The sequence below is a fragment of the Haliotis rubra genome, unplaced genomic scaffold (genome assembly GCF_003918875.1).
Source record: "Haliotis rubra isolate DU_JTF1 unplaced genomic scaffold, ASM391887v1 Scf470, whole genome shotgun sequence".
NCBI lineage: Eukaryota > Metazoa > Mollusca > Gastropoda > Lepetellida > Haliotidae > Haliotis > Haliotis rubra.
In genome coordinates, this window is record NW_025767158.1 from 338,362 (window position 1) to 361,758 (window position 23,397).

General features: G+C 38.5%; 1 protein-coding gene across 1 annotated transcript; it reads right to left on the minus strand.

The window, feature by feature from the left end:
- Positions 1-8,360: 8,360 nt before the first annotated feature.
- On the minus strand, positions 8,361-23,314 carry LOC124290669 (transcriptional adapter 1-like). Its single transcript, XM_046727463.1, is given in 11 exon segments — positions 8,361-9,389; positions 9,919-10,078; positions 10,257-10,363; positions 10,365-10,409; positions 11,828-11,958; positions 12,484-12,565; positions 13,435-13,535; positions 15,095-15,160; positions 15,733-15,787; positions 17,250-17,286; positions 23,176-23,314. Coding segments are annotated over 11 exon segments (1,023 nt in total). The 5' UTR covers positions 23,247-23,314; the 3' UTR covers positions 8,361-9,221.
- Between the last annotated feature and the right edge of the window lie 83 nt (positions 23,315-23,397).

Below are 23,397 nucleotides of genomic sequence, written 5' to 3' on the forward strand. Positions count from 1 at the left end.
CACAGGGTTAAAAAATTCAAGGACAGAAAAGCTCAAGTTACATGTGCATCAAAAATATATTTGTACATGGTTTAACCATCCTGAAAGTGGAGTGTTTAACCAGTGCAGGGAGATGTATATAAATGTTCTTGTTCTGTAAACAATGAATTATGTTACCTTTAGGTAATCTGATTAGGTACTTCGCTTAAGATGATATACTCTGGAAATGTACATCTGACAATGTAGAGAGAGCTGACTGAACATGCTAATGTCCCTGTTGTAGAATCAAGCATTTGTTTCCACAAGTATAAGTCACAGACTACCATGAACACTTTTTCTTTCTGAGAGAGAGAAAAAAGCTAGTCCTTAATTTTCTTCTTTTTTTTGACATTAGCACATGACACCTTTCCTTTTCTGATATTATATATTTTAATGATAATGTACATGGTTGATAGCCACTGAGCTGTGTTAGATTTTCTGACCAGGTTGGAAAGACGCATAATTGTTGGATGTAATGACAAACATGACTCATCATGCAGCCAGAGGGAAATATGTGTTGGTTTTTAGCAAAATATCTTAATAACAATACAAATGTAAAGACTATTAGTCCAGACGTTTTTGTTTATTGATTTTTGGCGAATTCTGCAAATTCTGGCAGTGGAAAGAATAATGATTCACCGTAATTTGTTGTGTTATGTAATTGATAAGATACATTTTCAGGTTTCTATTATGGTACATGTATTGATTAAAATAATATTTTTCATTAGCTCATTTTGTTCGGTTGGCAAAAAAGGACTTTGCTTTTCAATTGATTTACTTTCATACATTAAAGTATGTGGATTCAGCAGATTTGTAAACCAAATTGATAATAAGTCTGGCCATTCATTCTATTGGCAGTGATTGTAGGTTCTCAATAAGATTTACTCTGAGAAAACCCAGTGAATATGACCACCAGTTAATGATCTGAGGATGTCAGAGAAGAATGTTGTTTTGATATCACAACTCATCTGTTGTGCATGGGTTAATCACGAGTGTAATTAATTAGGCTCGAATTTGATTCCTTTTCTCTCTGTATGGGGTCATTGTGTGCTTATACTATATAATCTCAGTCCAACTTTCTCAGTGTGTTTGGTGCTAATGGTCATGTTGATCAAGTGTTTAGTTGCAAGATCTGGTCCCGATTTCTCGAAACAAACTTAAGGTTTTACTCAAATTACAAACTGAGTTTGACAATTTGAAATAGCTGAATTTTTAACTCAACTGCATTTTTAAAATAAATAAGCCCAAATAACTTAAGTAATCTATCCGCAAACTCAAATTGTCTACTATGTTTGAGTTTAATAACGATTTCAGTTTATTATGGGAAATACATTTTCTCAAATTTGAGTAAAATCTCTAACTTAAGTCAAAACTCAGACTTGAAGTTTGTTTCGAGAAATCGGGGCCTGGTCCTGCCTCTTTCATTATTACTAGGGATGAAACGGTATACCGCGGTATTAGTAGAACCGCAGTATTTTGCCTTCGGTTCGGTATACCATAATGCAATCCAAAAATGGTTTTGTTCATTCAAAATAACAAAGATTATGGTAATTTTTTTCCATGTTATTGAACAATGTAGATTGGCTCTTGTTGTCAACTGTCTGCATTATGATCATATCACATATACCGAACCGAAGGCCTTGTATCGCAATATGTACTGTACCATGGTTATAGTGTACCATTTCACCCCTAATTATTACATCCTTGATTATGTCATGTGTTAAACCATTCTATAATGATAAGTACACTGGACCTATTCACGTCCACCACTTAGTTTCAAGTCTGTTTGGGGTCAATGAATATTGGTCACCCGAATGAGAAATTCTGTTGGAAGTTACTGAGGGATGTTGATATTTCTGTATGGTGGCAAAGAAATCTTGGGTACTAATCATAATAGAAATAACCATGGTTAATCAAGGAAACTTGGATGATACTTCACATACAACCGACCTGAGTCATGTATGGAGAGACGTTAGTGACTGCAAACTGGTTGAAACACTGAAGATAAACTGTGAAACTAAACATCTGTCGAGTCAGCACTTCTGCAGATATGCATTGGCTTGTAATAGATTATACCAGAGCCCATGTGCACAAAGTTATCTTAGTGCAACAACTAGCATACAGTTAGTATATTAGTTAAGATCATTGCTTTGTGCAGGTGTGCCCAGAGTCACAACTTTGGTCTGTGATTGGCTGATTTAATGTGTAAGTGTTTGTAGGGTTATTACAGTGTAGGAAAGATGTAGAAAATCTAGCCTGTCCACAGGACTGGCAGGTCAAATTTTTTACCAGTCCTGCCAAAATCTAGCCTGTCCTCCAAATATAAATAAAACACCTTCGGCAGTAAATATTCAAAAAGGTTATAATCATTATATATATGTCATTGGTTTGCTAAAATTGACCCGACATGAGGACGGACAAGATATTTTTTTAACCTGTCCTCCACAAAATTCACCCTCCTCGGACGTTGGGAGGGGCTATCTTTCCTACACATGGCAGCACATAACCACATTTTGCAATACGATTATACAGTACGTGACTATCGAATATAATACTCAGCACATGATAGGCATTTTGCATTACAAATATAACAACTCTCCACAGCATTCTTCAATCACTCTTTGTAGGAAGTCAAATCCCAAAAAGATCCTTTATCCAGGCCCATATTTTGCTTGTGTTGCACAACATTTGTTGCCTTCGGTGGCACAGTCACATAAGGCGCCATGCTTCTCTGTGCATAGAGATGCCTGAAAACTGTTCATGGTTGTTTCCAGGTTTGTCCGCACCATTAACAGTCCTACATCACTAACGGCTCTCTGCCAATACTAACATATGTTAAGTTTGGGATTACACTTTCTTTGTAAAGTACAGATTCTAGGGTTGAGTCCCATCTGGGATTCGAACCCACACCCTCAGAGTCGGGCACCTAATCGCCAGCACACAAAGTCAGCCGCCTAACCCGCTCAGCCACTGCAACTTCCACAAAAATGGAAGTTGGACAACTGGTGGTCTAGACTGCGGACTTTGTGTACCCCTCTGATAAGTGTAAATTGGCATGGCTCCCACAGCCGAAAGCTATGAGGGTGTGGGTTCGAATCCCGGATGGGACTCAACCCAACTAAAGTACTAGAATCTGTATTTTACTAAGAAAGTGTAATCCCAAATATGCCATGTTACATTTGACCACTTTCTAAATGGCATTGTGTAATCTTGCCCATACTAAGCTGAGGCACCTTGACCGTAACTGTTCAAGGCAATGTCAAACCAACTCCATCTCCATGTGAAGTGGTTATGCACAATAACTGCTTTTAGAATTTAAGAATCTCAAACTGTAGCTCAGGAAAAGCTAAATTTACACAACTGACATGTGGGTATGCTCGATTCACAACTACCTTATTCGCCATATTAAACGCTCTGCTCAGTAAGCTCTTGAACTACTTCTAGATCAGTCTGGAAGTAGTTTCTGTAAGTGGCCCCAGTAAAAAACAACACATCTATTGGACACTTTCTTGTGATGACACATTGTTTACACAAAGCAGAAGGGCTAGATAATGGACAAGTTTCACAGACATTTAGTTTATCCACTTGCTTGATCTCTAAAAAACGTGTACATGGTTTTAATAAGCATCCCATTATTATCAGAGTATGTGTACTTATTATGGCAAATACGATATAGAGATTTGTTTTGGCAACAGACGACATGGATCAGTGTTTCTTTGCAGTAGATCCTTTATTATAGGTAATTTGATGTCTAATCTGTTGTATGTGAAGTTGTCAGTCCCGTCATAAATACAATCAACATTGTGCGTGCAAAGTTATCGCATGCTGATTGCAGACCATTGAAATATATTTTATTGTAATTTTGTACAATTTATTTGATATTTTTATGCACTTTTAGCCTTTAATTGATTGACTTGCCTTCCTGAGTTTACATTTTTTCTGTTGGATACTGCAGTTTCTAAGATAAGCTTAGTGTTTGGGTTCTATTTAAAGCATTTATGATCTAGTCCATTCAAGAAGTTTGTTTCTGTATTATTAAATGTAAATAAGACTTTGATGGATGTAGATGTGGCGTTTGAAAGACTTTTCAGGTTTCTAACAGCTTTGAATTTATTTATTTCGAAGAAGTACACGTCACATGTTGTTGAAATAGACTGTGAGGGAGAGGCTATAGTCAGTCGAATGAGAGGACAGTTTAAGTTAACATTTATCAGTAATGTACATACTGGCCCAAACAAGCAACAAATTTAATTTGATTATGTGAATTCGTTATTTTACATCAATTGTCTTACAACAATAAATTGCTTTACCAAAAGAAAATTTTGACATTGTTGCAGATTTATTTTTTGCATGTTTGACAACCCTGTACCAACACCCCAATCTTTCTGTAATGAATGGTTGGTTGTTGTTTAACGCCGCTCTCGTAATATTCCAGCTATATGGTGGCAGTCTGAAAATAATCAAGTCTGGACCTGACAATCCAGTGATCAACAGCATGAGCATCAACCTACACAACTGGGATACGTGACATGTGTCAACCAGGTCAGCGAGCCTAACCACCTGATCTTGTTACGACAAGCATGGGTTGCTGAAGACAAATTCTATCCCAGATCTTCACGTGTCTGTAATGAATGGGCTGGGCCTGCTTTTACTTGGTTGTCCTGAGTTGTGGCCCTAAGATGATTCTGATTCCCAGATATGCTTGTATTCTTGGTCTGTCAGCACCATGGGCGAAACATAACAAGGACCCAGCACAGAAGCACCTCAGTAACCATGGCGATATATCTACCCCGTGGGCACTTTGAAACATACATAAAAAACAGAAGACATATCATACCCAAGAAACCCCAGTGGGTTGGGCATATGAATATGGAGAAGCCTCTGGGTGCATCTTGAATAAAGTGGCATGCCCCTCTATCATCTTGTTACTGAAGGGGCGGTGGGGTAGCCTAGTGGTTAAAGTGTTGGCTTGTCACGCCGAAGACCCGGGTTCGAATCCCCACATGGGTACAATGTGTGAAGCCCATTTCTGGTGTCCCCCGCTGTGATGTTGCTGGAATATTGCTAAAAGCGGTGTAAAACCAAACTCAGTCAGTCCATTGTTACTGAATTGCCTGGTCTTGACTGGAAACCATCTGTATTTATCTTCTGAGTATCTGTCTTCTATACGTTGTACAGTAGAAGGTAATCTGATATAGAAGGAACATTTGACTTTCAAATTAATGTTTGACAGTTGAGCCTTCTGTTTATATCTTACCGGACATTTTGTTATTGACATGTGTTATTTTTAACATGACATATACTACCCATCAAAAGTTTAGACTCACTAGTGTAAATGTAGCCACTTACTTGTCCACTGTTCTAAACTAGCTTTTTGCAAAATATTCCATACTGTTTAAAGGTACTGTTTAGTTATGAACTGGTGTATTGTAAAACATATTCGTAACATTGAAAAGATTATTGTCATGAGTTCAGTAAATGATTAAAATCTGTGAAAATTGGCGAATTCTTAACAAAACTTTACACCAAAACGAATCTGTTCACATGCACGACATTTGCTCATGCCTTTCGCAATTTGAAGCATCATCCTTGTGCAATTCATCTGCATAAGGTTTTCAGTTGGTTCCCCCAAGTTGGTGGAGAAATTCATCTTCGATGTAACCACATACATATACATAACATATAGTGAGTGCTTTAAGTGAGTCTAAACTTGTGATGGGTAGTATATATGTGTTCTAAACATGGTTAAAATGTGAATAGTCATATATGAGTGGATGTAACGAACATTTCTGGTGCCCCTGCCTTGATGTTGGAATATTGCTGAAAGGGGGATAAAAACACAATTCACTCACTATATTAGTGGATGATTCCTAGTTGCAGTAACGATGTCGGTTGAAAAGCAACTGTTCGACATTAAAGCCTTACTTCAACTGAATAAATCACAATGGAACAACGCTACTGGATAATCTGAAGCAGAAGAATACCAGTTGGCTGTGGGCAAGGCATCAGAGGGGTGCCAGAGCACCATCTATAGACATCAACATCATGGTACAGCATTGGTACATCATGTGACTGACTGACTGTTTGGTTTTATGCTGCTTTTAGCAATATTCCAGCAACAACACGGCGGGGGACACCAGAAATTGGCTTCACACATTGTGCCCATGTGGGGATTCGAACCTGGGCCTTCGGCATGACGAGCCAACGCTTTAACCATTAGGCTACCCCACCACCCCGGTACATCATGTGAAGTATGGCAGGTGTACTAAGATGATCGGAAGACACATATTCTAATAAAGAAGTGTAAGTCACATAGTGTTGCACTAAGATGATCGCAACTCCAATGTTCTTACAAAGAAGTATGATATTGTTGTAGTACTAAGATTATGTATTTCATTCTCTCACAATGAAGTACAATAGCTGTAGCACTAAGATGACCGTAACTATACTTCTCTCAAAAGAAAGATAAGTGTAGCACTAAGATCATCAGAACTCCCATTTCTCACAAAGAAGTGTAAATGTAGCACTAAGATCATCGTAACTCCCATTCTCTCACAAAGAAGTGTAAGTGTAGCACTAAGATCATCGTAACTCCCATTCTCTCACAAAGAAGTGTAAGTGTAGCACTAAGATCATCGTAACTCCCATTCTCTCACAAAGAAGTGTAAGTGTAGCACTAAGATCATCAGAACTCCCATTCTCTCACAAAGAAGTGTAAGTGTAGCACTAAGATCATCAGAACTCCCATACTCTCACAAAGAGTTGTAAGTAGCACTAAGAGCACTGAGATGTAAGTGCACTAAGATCATGTACTACCATAGTCTCAAAGAAGAAGTGTAAGTGTAGCACTAAGATCATTTTATACACTCACAAAGAAGTGTAAGTGAAGCAATGTTCTCAGCACACTAAGATCATCGTAACTCCCATACTCTCACAAAGAAGTGTAAGTGTAGCACTAAGATCATCGAAACTCCCATTCTCTCACAAAGAAGTGTATAGCTGTAGCACTAAGATCATCTAAATCCCATACTCTCACAAAAAGTGTAAGTGTAGCACTAAGATCATCGTGTCCCATACACTCAAGATCAAGAAGTGTAAGTGTAGCACTCCCATACTCTCACAAAGAAGTGTAAGTGTAGCACTAAGATCATCGTAACTCCCATACTCTCACAAAGAAGTGTAAGTGTAGCACTAAGATCATCGTGTAAGTCCCATACTCTCACAAAGAAGTGTAAGTGTAGCACTAAGATCATCGTAACTCCCATACTCTCACAAAGAAGTGTAAGTGTAGCACTAAGATCATCGTAATTCCCATACTCTCACAAAGAAGTGTAAGTGTAGCACTAAGATCATCGTAATTCCCATACTCTCACAAAGAAGTGTAAGTGTAGCACTAAGATCATCGTAACTCCCATACTCTCACAAAGAAGTGTAAGTGTAGCACTAAGATCATCGTAACTCCCATACTCTCACAAAGAAGTGTAAGTGTAGCACTAAGATCATCGTAACTCCCATACTCTCACAAAGAAGTGTAAGTGTAGCACTAAGATCATCGTAACTCCCATACTCTCACAAAGAAGTGTAAGTGTAGCACTAAGATCATCGTAACTCCCATACTCTCACAAAGAAGTGTAAGTGTAGCACTAAGATCATCGTAACTCCCATACTCTCACAAAGAAGTGTAAGTAGCACTAAGATCATCATAGCACTAAGATCATCATCGTAACTCCCATACTCTCACAAAGAAGTGTAAGTGTAGCACTAAGATCATCGTGAATCCCATACACTCACAAAGAAGTGTAAGTGTAGCACTAAGATCATCGTGAACTCCCATACTCTCACAAAGATCTCACACAAAGTGTAAGTGTAGCACTAAGATCATCGTAACTCCCATACTCTCACAAAGAAGTGTAAGTGTAGCACTAAGATCATCGTAACTCCCATACTCTCACAAAGAAGTGTAAGTGTAGCACTAAGATCATCGTAACTCCCATACTCTCACAAAGAAGTGTAAGTGTAGCACTAAGATCATCGTGACTCCCATACTCTCACAAAGAAGTGTAAGTGTAGCACTAAGATCATCGTAACTCCCATACTCTCACAAAGAAGTGTAAGTGTAGCACTAAGATCATCGTAACTCCCATACTCTCACAAAGAAGTGTAATTGTAACACTAAGACAATCACAACCCTCATCTACTGACATGGACATACAATAGATGTAGCACAAATTGATCATAACTCCAATACTCTGGCAAGACCTGTGACAGCTGAAGCACCAAGATTGAATTCGTGCCTTGAATTTGTAACAACATAACTAACAAAATAATAATCCAAACTGATGTGAGTATAAAATACATTTATTGATGTCTATGTACACAGTACAAGTCATCACAAGATAAACCAGCTAACACCTGATTGACAACAAGTAGTGAGTAAGGATACCTGCATCTTCCTGGTGGCTGGGATTTTGCTGACCCATATATTCAGATACTGGACATTATGCCTCAGAAGCAATACTTCTTTTGAAGCATCTCATTTTCAGCAAATCAGAAATGGGACCACCCCAGTGTACAGACCTCGACCTTTGCACAGAAGGATATATGACACTGTACTTTGTTCAAAAGGGTTGAATCCCATTTCAATATGGTCACTATCGCAGCCATATTAAAAAAAACTTTTGATAGATACTACTCAAACATTTCATTCACAAGCTTGAAATTACAGCACTGTCATATAGTACTCTAAAGTTTCATGTATCTTGAAACCTTCCATTTCTGTTTGAAGACTTACTCTTGTAGCACTCTGATAGAAGGACCCTTTTCAACACAGCTGTCCAGTATTTCAAGTCACAAAACTGCAACTGACAGACCAGATTTGAATCAAATAACTTTTCATTGGCTGTGTATCAGACATGTTACTGCTGATTGGCTGTGTATCAGACATGCAACTGCTGATTGGCTGTTCACTGGGCAGGTAACTAACGGCTGTCTGTGTATCAGACATGCAACTGCTGATTGGCTGTTCACTGGGCAGGTAACTAACGGCTGTCTGTGTATCAGACATGCAACTGCTGATTGGCTGTTCACTGGGCAGGTAACTAACGGCTGGCTGTTTATCAGATAGGTAACTGCTGATTGGCTGTTCATTGGGCAGGTAACTGATGGCTGGCTGTTTATCAGATAGGTAACTGCCGATTGGCTGTTTATCGGACAGGTAACTGCTGATTGGCCAGCTGCTGCTTGAGGTAGACCTCCTGTTGGTGGATGCTCTCCTGCTCAACCTCCTCTATGCTGGGATGCCAAAGACGATGCAGGATGCGCTCCACTGCAGGAGCATATACCGAATGGGATGGGATGCTGCTGCGATACAGCTGAAATATAAGGGACACAGTGTGTAAAAATCATTAAAGAGAACATGCATCAAAATACATGAAATTTCTGAAACCTAACTCCTGAAATGAAGCCTAATCAGATGAAGTGGAATGGTGTTTAATTTTGCCTTTGTTTATTGCCCTTGCAGTGTGATACATGTGTATATGTGTGTGTGAAACCTTACCAGAACATTAACCTAACTTTAACTCTAACTCCCAACCAGGTAGTATCCACATATAATATATGAATGTAATTCTTTCACACTTCATATTCAAAGCAATATCAATTTTAAACTAAAAGTGAGTGAGTGAGTGAGTGAGTGAGTGAGTTTAGTTTAGTTTTACGCCAATTTTAGCAATTGCGGCGCTGGGACACCAGAAATGGGCTTCACACATTGTACCCATGTGAGGAATCGAACCCCTGTCTTCGACTTGATGAGTGAAAGGTTTAACCACTAAAGGTATGTGGACATGCTCCCTCAAAGAGTTTTACTGATCTACATCCATACCATCCTATTCTCCACCTCACCTTCAGTGTGTCCAGCAGATCATACAGGCTGATGGGGCCCATATCTTCAGCTGGCTGGTGGGAGGTGGCCAGATGGTGCATGGCCGTCTCCTCCCCGACATCCAAGGAGGACTTGATGCTGGGAGCGTGGTGGCCAGTCTGAGTTATAGCAGTGGCATAGCTGTGAAAGAAAATCATCAGTTGTATCATATAAGTGAGAGGGTATTTTGAGCCTGGAATTTAAAAAATTTTGTTTTAGTGTGTGGAAACATACACCTAAAAATAATTGTTTTGGCAAAGCAAATATCACATAATCACTTGCAATTTTTTTCACTGTGAAATAAGTCAACCTCAAATACCTTCAGTAGTCGCTCTGATCCATGAGCTGGGTCTGACGCAAATATCGGTTCGGCATTCAAGCACCCAGGCCATAGCGAACTTCTTTTCTCGTGAGCTTGAACCCACTTTCGACGCGCTTTCAGTACCAGAGAGATGATATTCTTAAGCTGAGTCTGAAAGTTGGCAAACGTAAAATTACTCCATGCAAATTTGAGAACAATATCTGTCAATTGTGAAAATCTTGTGTGAGTGTGTCAGCCCTTTAAATGACTGGGAAGTCTGTTCTGACCTAAAAGGTCCACAAAATATAGAAAGAGTGAGTGCATGTTGTTTTATGCAATCATAACTATCCAGTAGGATGGTTATTTAACATGTAGGTCAGACAAATCTGGTATCTGGGTCTAACAAACCAAAAAGGGTCTGTCTACAAGTATAAACATGACATAGGATGATACTGTCTGTCCACAAGTATAAACATGACATAGGGATGATACTGTCTGTCTACAAGTATAAACATGACATAGGATGATACTGTCTGTCTATAAGTATAAACATGACATAGGATGATACTGTCTGTCTATAATGGGATGATACTGTCTGTCTACAAGTATAAACATGACATAGGATGATACTGTCTGTCTATAATGGGATGATACTGTCTGTCTACAAGTATAAACATGACATAGGATGATACTGTCTGTCTACAAGTATAAACATGACATAGGATGATACTGTCTGTCTATGAGTATAAACATGACATAGGATGATACTGTCTGTCTATAATGACATAGGATATAAACATGACATAGGATGATACTGTCTGTCTACAAGTATAAACATGAAACATGATAAACATGACATAGGATGATACTGTCTGTCCACAAGTATAAACATGACATAGGGATGATACTGTCTGTCTACAAGTATAAATGACATGACATAGGATGATATACTGTCTGTCTACAAGTATAAACATGACATAGGATGATACTGTCTGTCTATAATGGGATGATACTGTCTGTCTACAAGTATAAACATGACATAGGATGATACTGTCTGTCTATAAGTATAAACATGACATAGGATGATACTGTCTGTCTACAAGTATAAACATGACATAGGATGATACTGTCTGTCCATAAGTATAAACATGACATAGGATGATACTGTCTGTCTACAAGTATAAACATGACATAGGATGATACTGTCTGTCTACAAGTATAAACATGACATAGGATGATACTGTCTGTCTATAAGAAGTATGACATGGGACATACTGATGATACTGTCTGTCCATAAGTATAAACATGACATAGGATGATACTGTCTGTCTACAAGTATAAACATGACATAGGATGATACTGTCTGTCTACAAGTATAAACATGACATAGGATGATACTGTCTGTCTACAAGTATAAACATGACATAGGATGATACTGTCTCTAAAAACATGACATAGGATGAGACTGTCTGTCTACAAGAATAAACATGACATAGGATGATACTGTCTGTCCATAAGTATAAACATGACATAGCGTGATACTGTCTGGCCACAAGTATAAACATGACATAGGATGAGACTGTCCCTACCTCCACTGCTTGGATGAGTAATTTGACAGTAACGGAGGCAACATCCTGGAGGTCGGACTCCCACGCACACACCAACATCCGACCATGCATCAACGATATGTCAGGCAGCAGGCAGTCGCGGCTCATGAATCCTTGCAAAGAAAATGTGGTATACTTTACATAAGAACAGAAACAAATCCACTGAAATGAGGTCCCATTTGACAAAACATTTACTGATCCGCTAAAAAACCCAGAGTGGTTCAGTGAGGAGTGAGAGAATTTAGTTTAACGCCGCTTTTAGCAATATTCCAGCAATATCACGGCAGGGGGACACCAGAAATGGGCTTCACACAGTGTACCCATGTGGGGAATTGAACCAAGACCTTTGGCGTGATGAGAGAACGCATTAACCACTTGGCTGCCCCACTGCTACAAGAAACAAATGAGTTGCTGAATATGTATTTAAGTGCTTTTAGCAGTAAATCAGCAATGTCTACAGCAGTGGACACCAGTAATGGGTTTACACATCATACATTGTAGGAAATTAAACACAGGTCTTCGCAATCCTTACATACACAAAAATGATTACTCATAGAATTTTCTTATGCAAAAGTTTCCTTGGCACTTATGTTTAATTCACTAAACAGGAAAAAAAGGAAAGCTGGTCAATATCTCACCTAAGGGTGTCACTCCATCATCAACGGACCGTGTGGTCACCTTGTGGGCATGAGTTGTTGGGTTGACCGGCACAAAACGTTGCTGGAAAATGTAAATATTACCATGATCCAGAAATTATTAGCTACAACTACACCTTCAAGGGTGGACTGATCAGACATCAGAGATTTAACTAGATTCCAAATTAAGTGCCCTTGTCATTCAAATGGGAAAAAAATGTTATTTGGTTAAAAAAAAGTTCTTATCTGTTATACTTCAAATGGATTTTAACCCTGTTATTATCACTGATTTTAGTTATTATTACACAGGGGTGGAAATAACTTTAAAATTGCTAGTGTACTCTGGTACAGGGACACATGTAAAATCACTTGCCCTGATCATTTTTCCACTATACCAGCCGATTTTCTTGTTGATTTTTTAAATATACAACATAATTAATATTGGGAGATCAACTGGACACGGTACAGCGTGATACACTAAATATCTTGGCCGACAGAAAACAACACTGGACTCGGACGTCGGGCAATGGCTTATTTCCACCCCTGTTACACATATGGGAAGGAGGACACAGGGTAGTATTTTTCCTGTAAGTCCCTAGGGAGGTTACACCTTTTCGTGAATGTTGATTGGCTGTTTCAGAAAATAAACAGCCAATCACACACATAGGGATATGGGGATTCCCCACACTGTGGGTTTCCTTATAGAGAAACTTCTGTTTTCATTTTAGCATTTCCTAGATCAAAAACTGACATGGATAATAAAAACAATAACCAACTCGTGACTCGCCAAGGCTCAAGAATTACATAATACATACAACTCGGGAAAGATAATTTGTCATTCCTGTCACTCGTTGTCTAAATAATGAATCAACAAAGGATGCTATGAGAAGTTTCATATTGGAGGAAATAATATATTTTGATCACATTTGTCAAGTTGTCATCTATCCTGCTCACCTGGAGATTTGCACGGCCTCCAGGTATTTTCCGCTTGATCTTGCCCTTCTTGAGTTTACTGGGTGTTGAAGTTGAGCTTGACGGACACTTCTCTTTTGATACTGAATGATGAACATACACCATATATACATTGTAACATATGGCCAAATAAAAAAAATGTTGTGGTTCCAATTACACCTCTTTGAAATTTAGGGTAGGTAGGTAGGATTTTTTGGGGACATTTTTTTAGAAGTAAAGTACAAACTAATAACACATTTATCAATGTGTAATTGTTTATTCAATCAAGCTTGCGGCCATCATGCTGACTTTCTCTATAAGAGTGACTGATGTCCGTCGGTGACGGGAAAAAACAATGGCATCTGAAAGCTTATTTTATTCATACCGCCTAAAAAAGATAGGGTCGGCACCAACATTGAAGGATCGGTCGGGTAATCGGAACCACAACATTTTTTTTTAGGCCTATTCAAAATTTCTGGGATATTTACAGTGTACATGAATACTCAATGCCATTTAGAAAGAGGTCAAATGTAACAAATGTTTCATTTTAGAATACACTTTCTCAGTAAAGTACAAGTTCTAGTACTTTTTGGTAGGTTGAGTCCTTCTGGGATTCACAACCACACTCTCCGAGTGAGACACCTAATCACCAGCACAGAAAGTTAGCAAACTACTGTAAACATACTTTTTTTCGCTTGGTGCAAATTTCGCGGAATTGACAGTTTAGACTACTTTGCGCGGTCAATTATTCGTGCAATCAGTAATTGCCGGCTGTCTCTTAGGCCACCACTAATAGCAATGAAATCAACCAGAGTGGCTTAACCTGGCAAAATTGACTATCAAGGAAATGAACTTCTACCGTATATGAAGCTTTTTGTGATTTCATTTCAAGATATGCAGGAATAAATCTTAATTAATGAAAAAATAAAATACTGCTGTATTATTTCTTTCTGAGTTGTTTCATGGTAATCCGTTTTGTATCAAACCATCTGTCACTACGACTGGTCAAAATAGAACATGTGGGGACATGATTTGGAAGTCCATTACAGCCACAGTTAAGTATGATTCTTTATGTTACTATCAGTCGTCATATTAAGATTCCCGTAAATTTCTGTCTTCAAACTTGATGTGTTATGGTAACAACTCAGAAGCGAGCGTGGGTTTATTCGCTGTGTATAAATTTTCGCGATAAAATAGTTTGCGCGAAAAGCACAAAAATAAAACCTGCGCGATATATAATACGTTTACAGTAACCCACTCAGTCACTGAGGCTCTTTGTGGAATGCAACATTGTAAAATTAGAGTGAGTGAGTTTAGTTTTACGCAGCACACAGCAATATTTCAGCTATATGGTGGCAGTCTGTAAATAATCAAGTCTGGACCAGACAATCCAGGGATCAACAGCATCAGTATCGATCTGCACAATTGGGAACGGATGACATGTGTCAACCAAGTCAGCAAGCCTGACCACCCAATCCCGTTAGTCGCCTCTAACGACAAGCATGGGTTACTGAAGATCAATATTCTAACCCGGACCTTCACTGGTGTAAAATTAGAGTAACTAAGAATGTTTCAACATTTGTTCAGATAAAACAAGGATTCGGGAGGCATTAATAATTAGTTTTTGGCTGAATATAATATTGGAAGAGTTATGTCCCCTTACCTGCGGTGGCACTGCTGACTTGGCAGCGGGCGATGATGGCCAGGAGGAACTCATTGTGTAGGTGCACTGCAACAGACAGGAGGATGCTCAATGATTGTTGCACAACGCTGCACTCAGCAATATTCCAGCTATATGGCAGCGGTCTGTAAATAATTGAGTCTGGACCAGGCAAGCCAGTGATCAACAGCATGAGCATCTATCTATGCAGCTGGGATACAATGCCTTGAGGCAACAAAGGCAGCGAGCCTGACCACCCGATCCCGTTAGTCGCCTCTTACAACAAGCATGGGTTACTGAAGATCAATGTAACTTTTGTCCAAGCTGGAAATGTCAACATGCGGTCGAGACTTCCTCTTCCATGCTCAAAATCAAAGTTGCAGGCTCTTCATTTTTTTAAGCAGTTTTAGCGATTTAAAGTTGCCATTTTTACTGTTTCAGTAGCAAGGTAATATGTTTATGTTGCTATTTCCACGATTAATGTGGGCTTTTCTGCGTTTTTCTGCACAGTGGCAAAGTTTTCTTTGGTAGGCCTGACACTAAAGTGAAGAATCTGGGTGCAAAATCTATTCCATCAGAAGCAGTCAAAAAATCTCAAACATTCCCATCAATAAGATTTCAACCAAGCTTTCAATGCTCACCTGCATCTTCTCTCAACAAATTCCTTGCTTCCAGGTCAAAATCCTCCTTACTGATCTGGCAAACAAAATACAACAATCAGGTTATGACCATACACAATCAAATACATTCATTTTACAGCCATGGTACAACTACTACCCCACTTACTTGCTCTCCTACATGTGGGTAAGTAGTAGTACAAAGGATAGAGAGAAGTGGGGCCTCTTTACTGAGTTTTCGGGAGTACATCTTCCCAATAACACACAAAGAGACTAAAAGATAATTAGGCTTTATACAGCTTTTAGCAAAAGTCACGTAATACCAATGTTCTTGAGACCTTTCCCCAACATATAGTGAAGTCTAAAAGTGAGTCAGTGAGTTTAGTTTTATGCCACACTTAGCAATATTCCAGCTATATGGCAGCGGTAAAAAATTAAGTCTGGACCAGACAATCCAGTGATCGACAGCTTGAGCATTGATCTACGCAATTGTGATACAATGACATGTGTCAACCAAGTCAGCGAGCCTTACCTTCCAATCCTGTTAGTCGCCTCTTACAGCAAACATGGGTTACTAAAGATCAGCTCTAACACGGATCTTTGTGGGTTTGAGTGGCTGGCAGTGGCCATATGATGACACAATACTACGGGTGCCTTCACGATTTTTGTCAAACAGTTGAATAAAGTTTTAAAAATCATAAGCCCGCAGCCCATAGATGGCATCGCACGGGTACTGCATGGGCACTGCATGCTGGCAGCATGGTGATCGTACACTAAACAAATGATCTTTTGGAACTAAAGGATCATAGGATCATAGGATATCCGCACGGCCATTGCATGGCTACCGCACGACCACAATGCGGCCTCCATATAAAACCCATACGTTTTCTGTGCAGCCTCCATACCTGTTCCCAAATGCATGATGCCCATAGACAACGTGAACACAAGCGTCATAGCCCGTGGCAAATGTGATCCGGGTCTAAATGGGTGAGGCGAAATTGGGTTTTATGGCGTGCTCGAGAATATTTCGCTCATATGACGACGTGCATGCGTGTGTATGTGTATGTGTGGCTGCTTGTACTAGCCCAGACGGAAGCTGGTTTTATAGTGCTAGCCCACGGAGATACCATGCCGCAGTGAAGCATGAATACCCCACTCAGACACATTATACCAACTCCGAGCCGACCAGTCCTTGTTGTACCCATTAATGCCGAGCGCCAGGCAGGGACCAACAAGTACCATATTTTAACGTCTTTTGGTATGACGCGGTCGGGGATCGAACCCACGACCTTCCGCTCTCCGGGCGGACGCTCTAACCACTACACCACGGAGGCGGTCCTGGGTCTAAATGACACTAACGAAGGAACATTGTTGCTGTTCGCATACATGGAGCCAAACTCAAGTTTGTTTTTGTAAAGTACAATGACTAAAGTTGCTACTTGATTAAGAAAATTTTGATAAATGTTCTTAATAACAGTGGTTCCAGTTATTATCCTGAACATTTTTGTCATCTGAAAAACAGTTATAACTGACATGCTTACCTTCTGTTTAAACCAGGACTTCAAATTGTGTAAATACCTTGGAAATACAAATAATAAATTCCATGAATATGAAGATGGAAAAGGAATGAATTACACAAGTTATTGTTCAAAGAGAAACAACAATCAGTATGAATGGTCACTTGTCCAATACAAACAACCATTTCATGTTCCAAACAATGTAACTATATCTTCTACAAATAAAAATTGGCGGCAAAACAATTGTTAGCTAGGGGACCGTTCATAATTTATGGCTTGGGGGTGGGGGGTGATGATGATGATTTTGTTCTGGGGAGCTAGGCGGGGTCAGCAATTTTGTACACACGTATTAGGGGGTTCAGCAATTTTGTACATAAAATTATGTTTAAAATTATGCTCAGAAATTATGGGAAGGGGAGGAGGGTCATTGATTTTGTACATGACATGCAAGGGGGGTCACTTATTTTGTACATAAATTTTAGAGGGGGGGGTCATGCACATTGTACATGCTTCTCCATAAAAATCATCACCACCACCCCTAGCCATAAATTACGGTCCCTAGACATGCTTGATGTCCTGAGAAAAATGTGATGTAAAATATAATTGAGCAGTTTCTACTAGTGGTGGTCCGATTAATTGAAATAATTGAAGATTGGTCACAATGACAAAACGACCAAGCAATCGATCATGTTTTCTCATAATCGAACACAAACAATTTTGGAACACTTGTTTGCAATAACAATATTTTTCACAAGGTTGGTTTTGTCAGTTTCATTTCATAAGCACTACATCTACTTGTCATAACAGGCTAAAAGCTAAAATCTAGAGGACATATTAAATTCATGCTAAGTTCATACAAGTATTAAACCGATCTATCAGTGGTGTATTGAAATCTGAAGTATTTACATGTCCACTGACAACTTCATAGACAATTGTAAGATAAGGCAGTGTAAACAGATGTGGCTGGATTTCACACACACCTGATATACAACTGTCACTAACTAAATACTGATACCACAGGATGATATCCAATAGCATGTGAGAATGTAAACAACCATGATTATGAGTGTTTATGAGTGGCAGGCTAATGATAAATAAAATGTGTACAAATTTGGAACTTTCTAGAACAAAAGGTGTTTTGAAAATGTGATAAGTAAAACTAAGCATTTAAGCCTTCATAATTGCAGTAAATTAAGTTAAATTTAAAGTTTACAAATTAGGAAATCTCTAATATTTTATTGGAGGATTCTTATCTGGCATTTGCTACAGACCAGCAAAGAGCCTCGGAAAAAACATACTAAGGGAGATTGGTCTTTCCCATTTCCTATTCGGTTCCCTATCCCTAAAAGAACAATCAATAATAATAATAATGTGTCATTTATATAGCCAAACTCCACTCTAGGTATGCTCATAGCACTAACAATCAAGGCACAGCACATTATTACCCCGGATAACCCAAGCTGCCATTACATCAATTACATCAAATGAAGTTCAAATATATAATTTCTATATTAAAACAAAAAACTGTGAATTTTCTCCTGCATCAGCAAATTCATTGTTATTTATTTTGGCAAAACCCACTCTTTCACTGTGTCTAATGACACCTCCCATTATGACAACTCCCTAATAAATGAACAGATATTACCAGTCCATAAGGTAACAATGCACAGAGCTCTGAAATTACCTGTCCAGATGGCAGTCAAATAATAATTCAATCTTACAGCAAATAAAGATCTTTCAGAATATTTCTGTAGACTACTATTGATTTCTTTTCATAACTTTTTATTTCCTTTATCATCATTATCAACATATGTTTTCTTTTATCAAGAAAATACATGACATGCCAGTGGAATCAGTCTTGTCGTTGTATGTCAGCTGCCCATAAATATTGTCATAAATATTGCCCTGGATTAACTTCCTCCTAATTCACAGTGAATGATCTCCCCTTCAGGCTACATCGTCTGTATTGTACAAGGGAGCCTGTGGCTGTAGATGTCATCATATGTCCATTAATAGTGAAGAATGAACATTATTTCATCCTGTAGGAAGCTATAGAGTGAGTCAGTCTAAGTAAACTTATTCGTTACTAGTGTTGGGAATTGGTTGAAATCTCACAATTGATGATTGCTTCATTACCAATGAGAAATCATCGAAAAAAAATTGGTTAGCGTCATTTCTCAGAGTTTCCTATTCAGGTTGTCATTGCAGATAAGTATTACATAATGCAACTTGCTACTTTAAAGTGATGACTAATATATCATGAACACAAACATCCCAGAGTATTCAAGAAATATTTGGTCATGACTTTTCAGTTAGTGAAGTGATTTTTCTAAGAATTAAACATGTTTTCAGGCCCTTACAACTTCGAAGATTTCAAAGACTAAAACAGTAGTTCCAAAATTGTTTGCATTTGAATATGAGAAAATGTGATCGATTGCTTGGTCGTTTTGTCAGTGCAACCAATCTTCGATTATTTCAATTAATCGGACCACCACTATTCATTATACTGCTATACTGAGTCTAACAAACCCTTTTGGACTGACCAATCAGAACACAGCTTACCAAATCTCGAAAGTTGACATTCGCACATACCGTTTGAACCTTTACCTCAAAAACTCGAAAGATTTCAAATGTTATTTTCCGCACGATTGCTTCCGAGTGATACACATGGAGGACACAATGAGTAAACAGTCGCTGAACATAGCGTTTTTGTCAATATTCAAGGATGTCATCTTGCGAAATATAAGCAAATAGTAACCATGTCATAAGAAACCCCTAAGCATATATACTGCAGGTCAAAAATCTGTGTTTTATGCAGATTTTCGTTTGTTGATAGATCAGTGTCAGCGACCAAGGAAGAGAAAAATCCAAAATCCATTTTGTAAGTCCCGCTGAACCCTAACAAGTAGTCGTCTGATTAGTTAAATCTGTTCGACTGTCTCCCATGATCTGACGGTCATAGGTTGCTCAAAGGTTAGCTGACACGACCTTCTACTCGGGTTTGTTAGACTCAGTATAGCAGTGTAACGAATAATACTGAGCCTAAGTTTACTTAGACTGCAGAGTGAGTTGGGTTATAAGTCACTTTCATTATATTCCAGCAATATTATGGCACAGGACACCAGAATCGAACCCAGACAATCAGAATGACGCTTCTACCACCAGGCTACCCAACCATATTGTTTAGGACATGACATGCATGAATCCTTGGAAGCTTGTAATTTCTAGACAATTTAACTCCTGTTATTGAAGATAAGCAATGTCCCCAGGGCATAGGTATGGTGCCAACAAACCTAAATACATAATTAGCCCAGACTGGGATACAAACCCACAATTATAGTTTTCTGGTATACCACATGATGCAACTCTGACCAGAAAAATTGTGAGTTATCCGATTGTTTTCTTGGATTATTTTAATGTATACAAGTATGAAAGTAGCTAAATGCACTAAGGCCACATTACTACAATATTCAGCCATAAGCATCCAAATGAAAGCCAAATGAATATAAAATTTCTTTCAACTACACATTCACAGTTTCTATAAACGTACATGTACAGTTACATGCTGCTCATATGGGAAACAATTCCAGGTCTTTGGTTTGACAAAAACTAAAACATTAACCCCACTAGCTGCTGTGAACTTAGCACAACAGCTGCTGTGAACTAATTTATCTGATTAAATGCTTGTATATTCCCTATATCCTTTGGCCGTCTCATACAAGATATCCACAGTTAAAATAAACACTACAAAAATTGACAATTAACAATGTGATACTAATTTTAGTAAACCAAATATATTCAGTGTAACAGCCACCAATGGATACTTTAATGTCTGCTCCATGATAGTGAACAACCTATTATCTAAGTAATTCAAACAACGATGCAAGCTTGACATAAGTGACATATTGCAGTTTGGGTTGACAGATCATGACAACAGCTTCATTATTTAGAACACCTGCCATCAAGCACTGGGGCGTGTGACAACCTGCAGGATATCTCTTAACGTTGCCAGCATAAAGATACCTATAAGAACTGATCATCTTCCTACTTCATCATAATGTTGAATATTGCAATATACGTTACTAGTATTCCTGAATATTTAGTCTATACTACCCATCAAAAGTTTAGACTCACTAGTGTAAATGTAGCCAGTCACTTCAGTCAGCTGTTCTAACCTAGATTTGCAAACTAATCCTTACTGTTTAATGGTACTGTTTACACATGAACTGATGTATTGTAAATCAAATTCATAACGTTGAAAAGATCATAGTCATGAGTTCAATACTAGTAAATGATGAAACTCAGTGAAAATTGGCAAATTCTTAACAAACCTTTACACCAAACACAGCTGTTCACATGCACGATATTTGCACATGCTTTTCAAAAATTTGATGCATGATCCTCTTGCAATTCATCTGCAGTTTTGCAGTTGGTTCCCCCAAGTTAGTGGAGAAATTTAACTCTTATGTAACCATATATATATACATAACATATAGTGAGTGCTTTAAGTGAGTCTAAACTTTTGATGGGTAGTATATGTCAAATATTATACATGATTCACAAGTAAAGGAGGTGTAAGGCAGTATGTGATGAGAGTGAGTGAGTGAGCCTGACTGAGTGTATAGCCTGACTGACTTTAGGTTTTACACCGCTTTTAGCAATATTCCAGCAATATCACAGCAGGGGACACCAGAAATGGGCTTCACACATTGTACCCATGTAGGGAACCGAACCCAGGTCTTCAGCGTGACACACGGAGAAGGGCCTAATGAGGATTGGGGGGTTACAATGTATAAAATTGTTGTTTGTATGCTGTGGTTCCTGACAACACTGACCATGATGATCAGTTAGTACTGATGACTGATCTGTTGTTCTGTATGCATGATCAGAGTAGAGTGCTGGTCATAAATATTGAATCTTTGATTTTGGAAACACAATTTAGACAAGTTTCATTTAGCATGTTTAGATTAGGAATAATCATAAAGATGTTTATAACTCTTCTTCTGCAAAACAAATTACGAAGACAACACTGAATATAACATATATTTTATGGGTCATGAAATCTGTATATATTTCTTGAGGAACATGAAAAGATGTGCATAATATGATAAAATATAAAGTCTATTTCCAATTTTGCTTTATTAGGGAGGCTGATAAAAAAATAAGAAATTATATGCACTAGGCGAGGGTTATGATTTTAAGCCATAAGTATACTGATTAGTGCATCCACCTCCGACCTACCACAACACTGACTTTTTCCCCTAATTATATTTATCTGTGTACTGACGACATAAAATTTAATGGACCCAATTTAATCCATGCTGCTTGATAAGCAGGTAAGATATGACACCTGAACTACATCAATAAAAATGTTTGGGAACTAGATTCAACAAGGCTCAGGTTAGAATTGATATTCAGCAACCATGCTTGTCGTAAGAGGTAACCAACGTGGTCAGGCTCGCTGACTTGGTTGACACATGTCTTCGTTTCCCAATTGTCCTGTCCATACTCCAACATTTACAGTGAGTGAGCGAGTTGAGTTTTACGCCGCAATCAGCAATATTCCAGCTATATGCCGGTGGCCAACATATACAGACCACCAAATACCTGGGATATTCACCGAGTGCGGCCTTAAACAACAACAAAATGATACAACAATAGCACCCGTCATAACCAGTGATCATAACCAATGTCATCATGACATTAACCATGTGAACTGTACCTACTTCCTTTTTGAATAATCTCTACATGTGTTCCACGACCAGATAATGTAACTATATATAAACATAGAGAAGCTAAACATAAAATGACAAGGTTCCGGCTATCTTACTTACAGACATCGCTTAACGTATTATAACAATATTTTCTCTGTTAACAATATCTACACATTCGCAAATCGCTCGTAGAGTGCATAGTCTCTTTGATATCCAAAACATCATTCCACACGTACAATTTCATTGAATCTCCGAGTGCGTCTGATAAATTTTTCCTTGCAACATTGAGATCTAAGGGGGCTGCCATATTTGTGATGAGAGCTTCCGTAAATTCCCGTAAGTTAACGAAAACTCTCGAACTTGGCTCTTCCGACGTGATTGCGGACGTGGCAGCGGTGCCGTTTATTAGTTTTACTCCCCGTCATTTATTATTCAGATGATATGCCTTGATGAAAGGC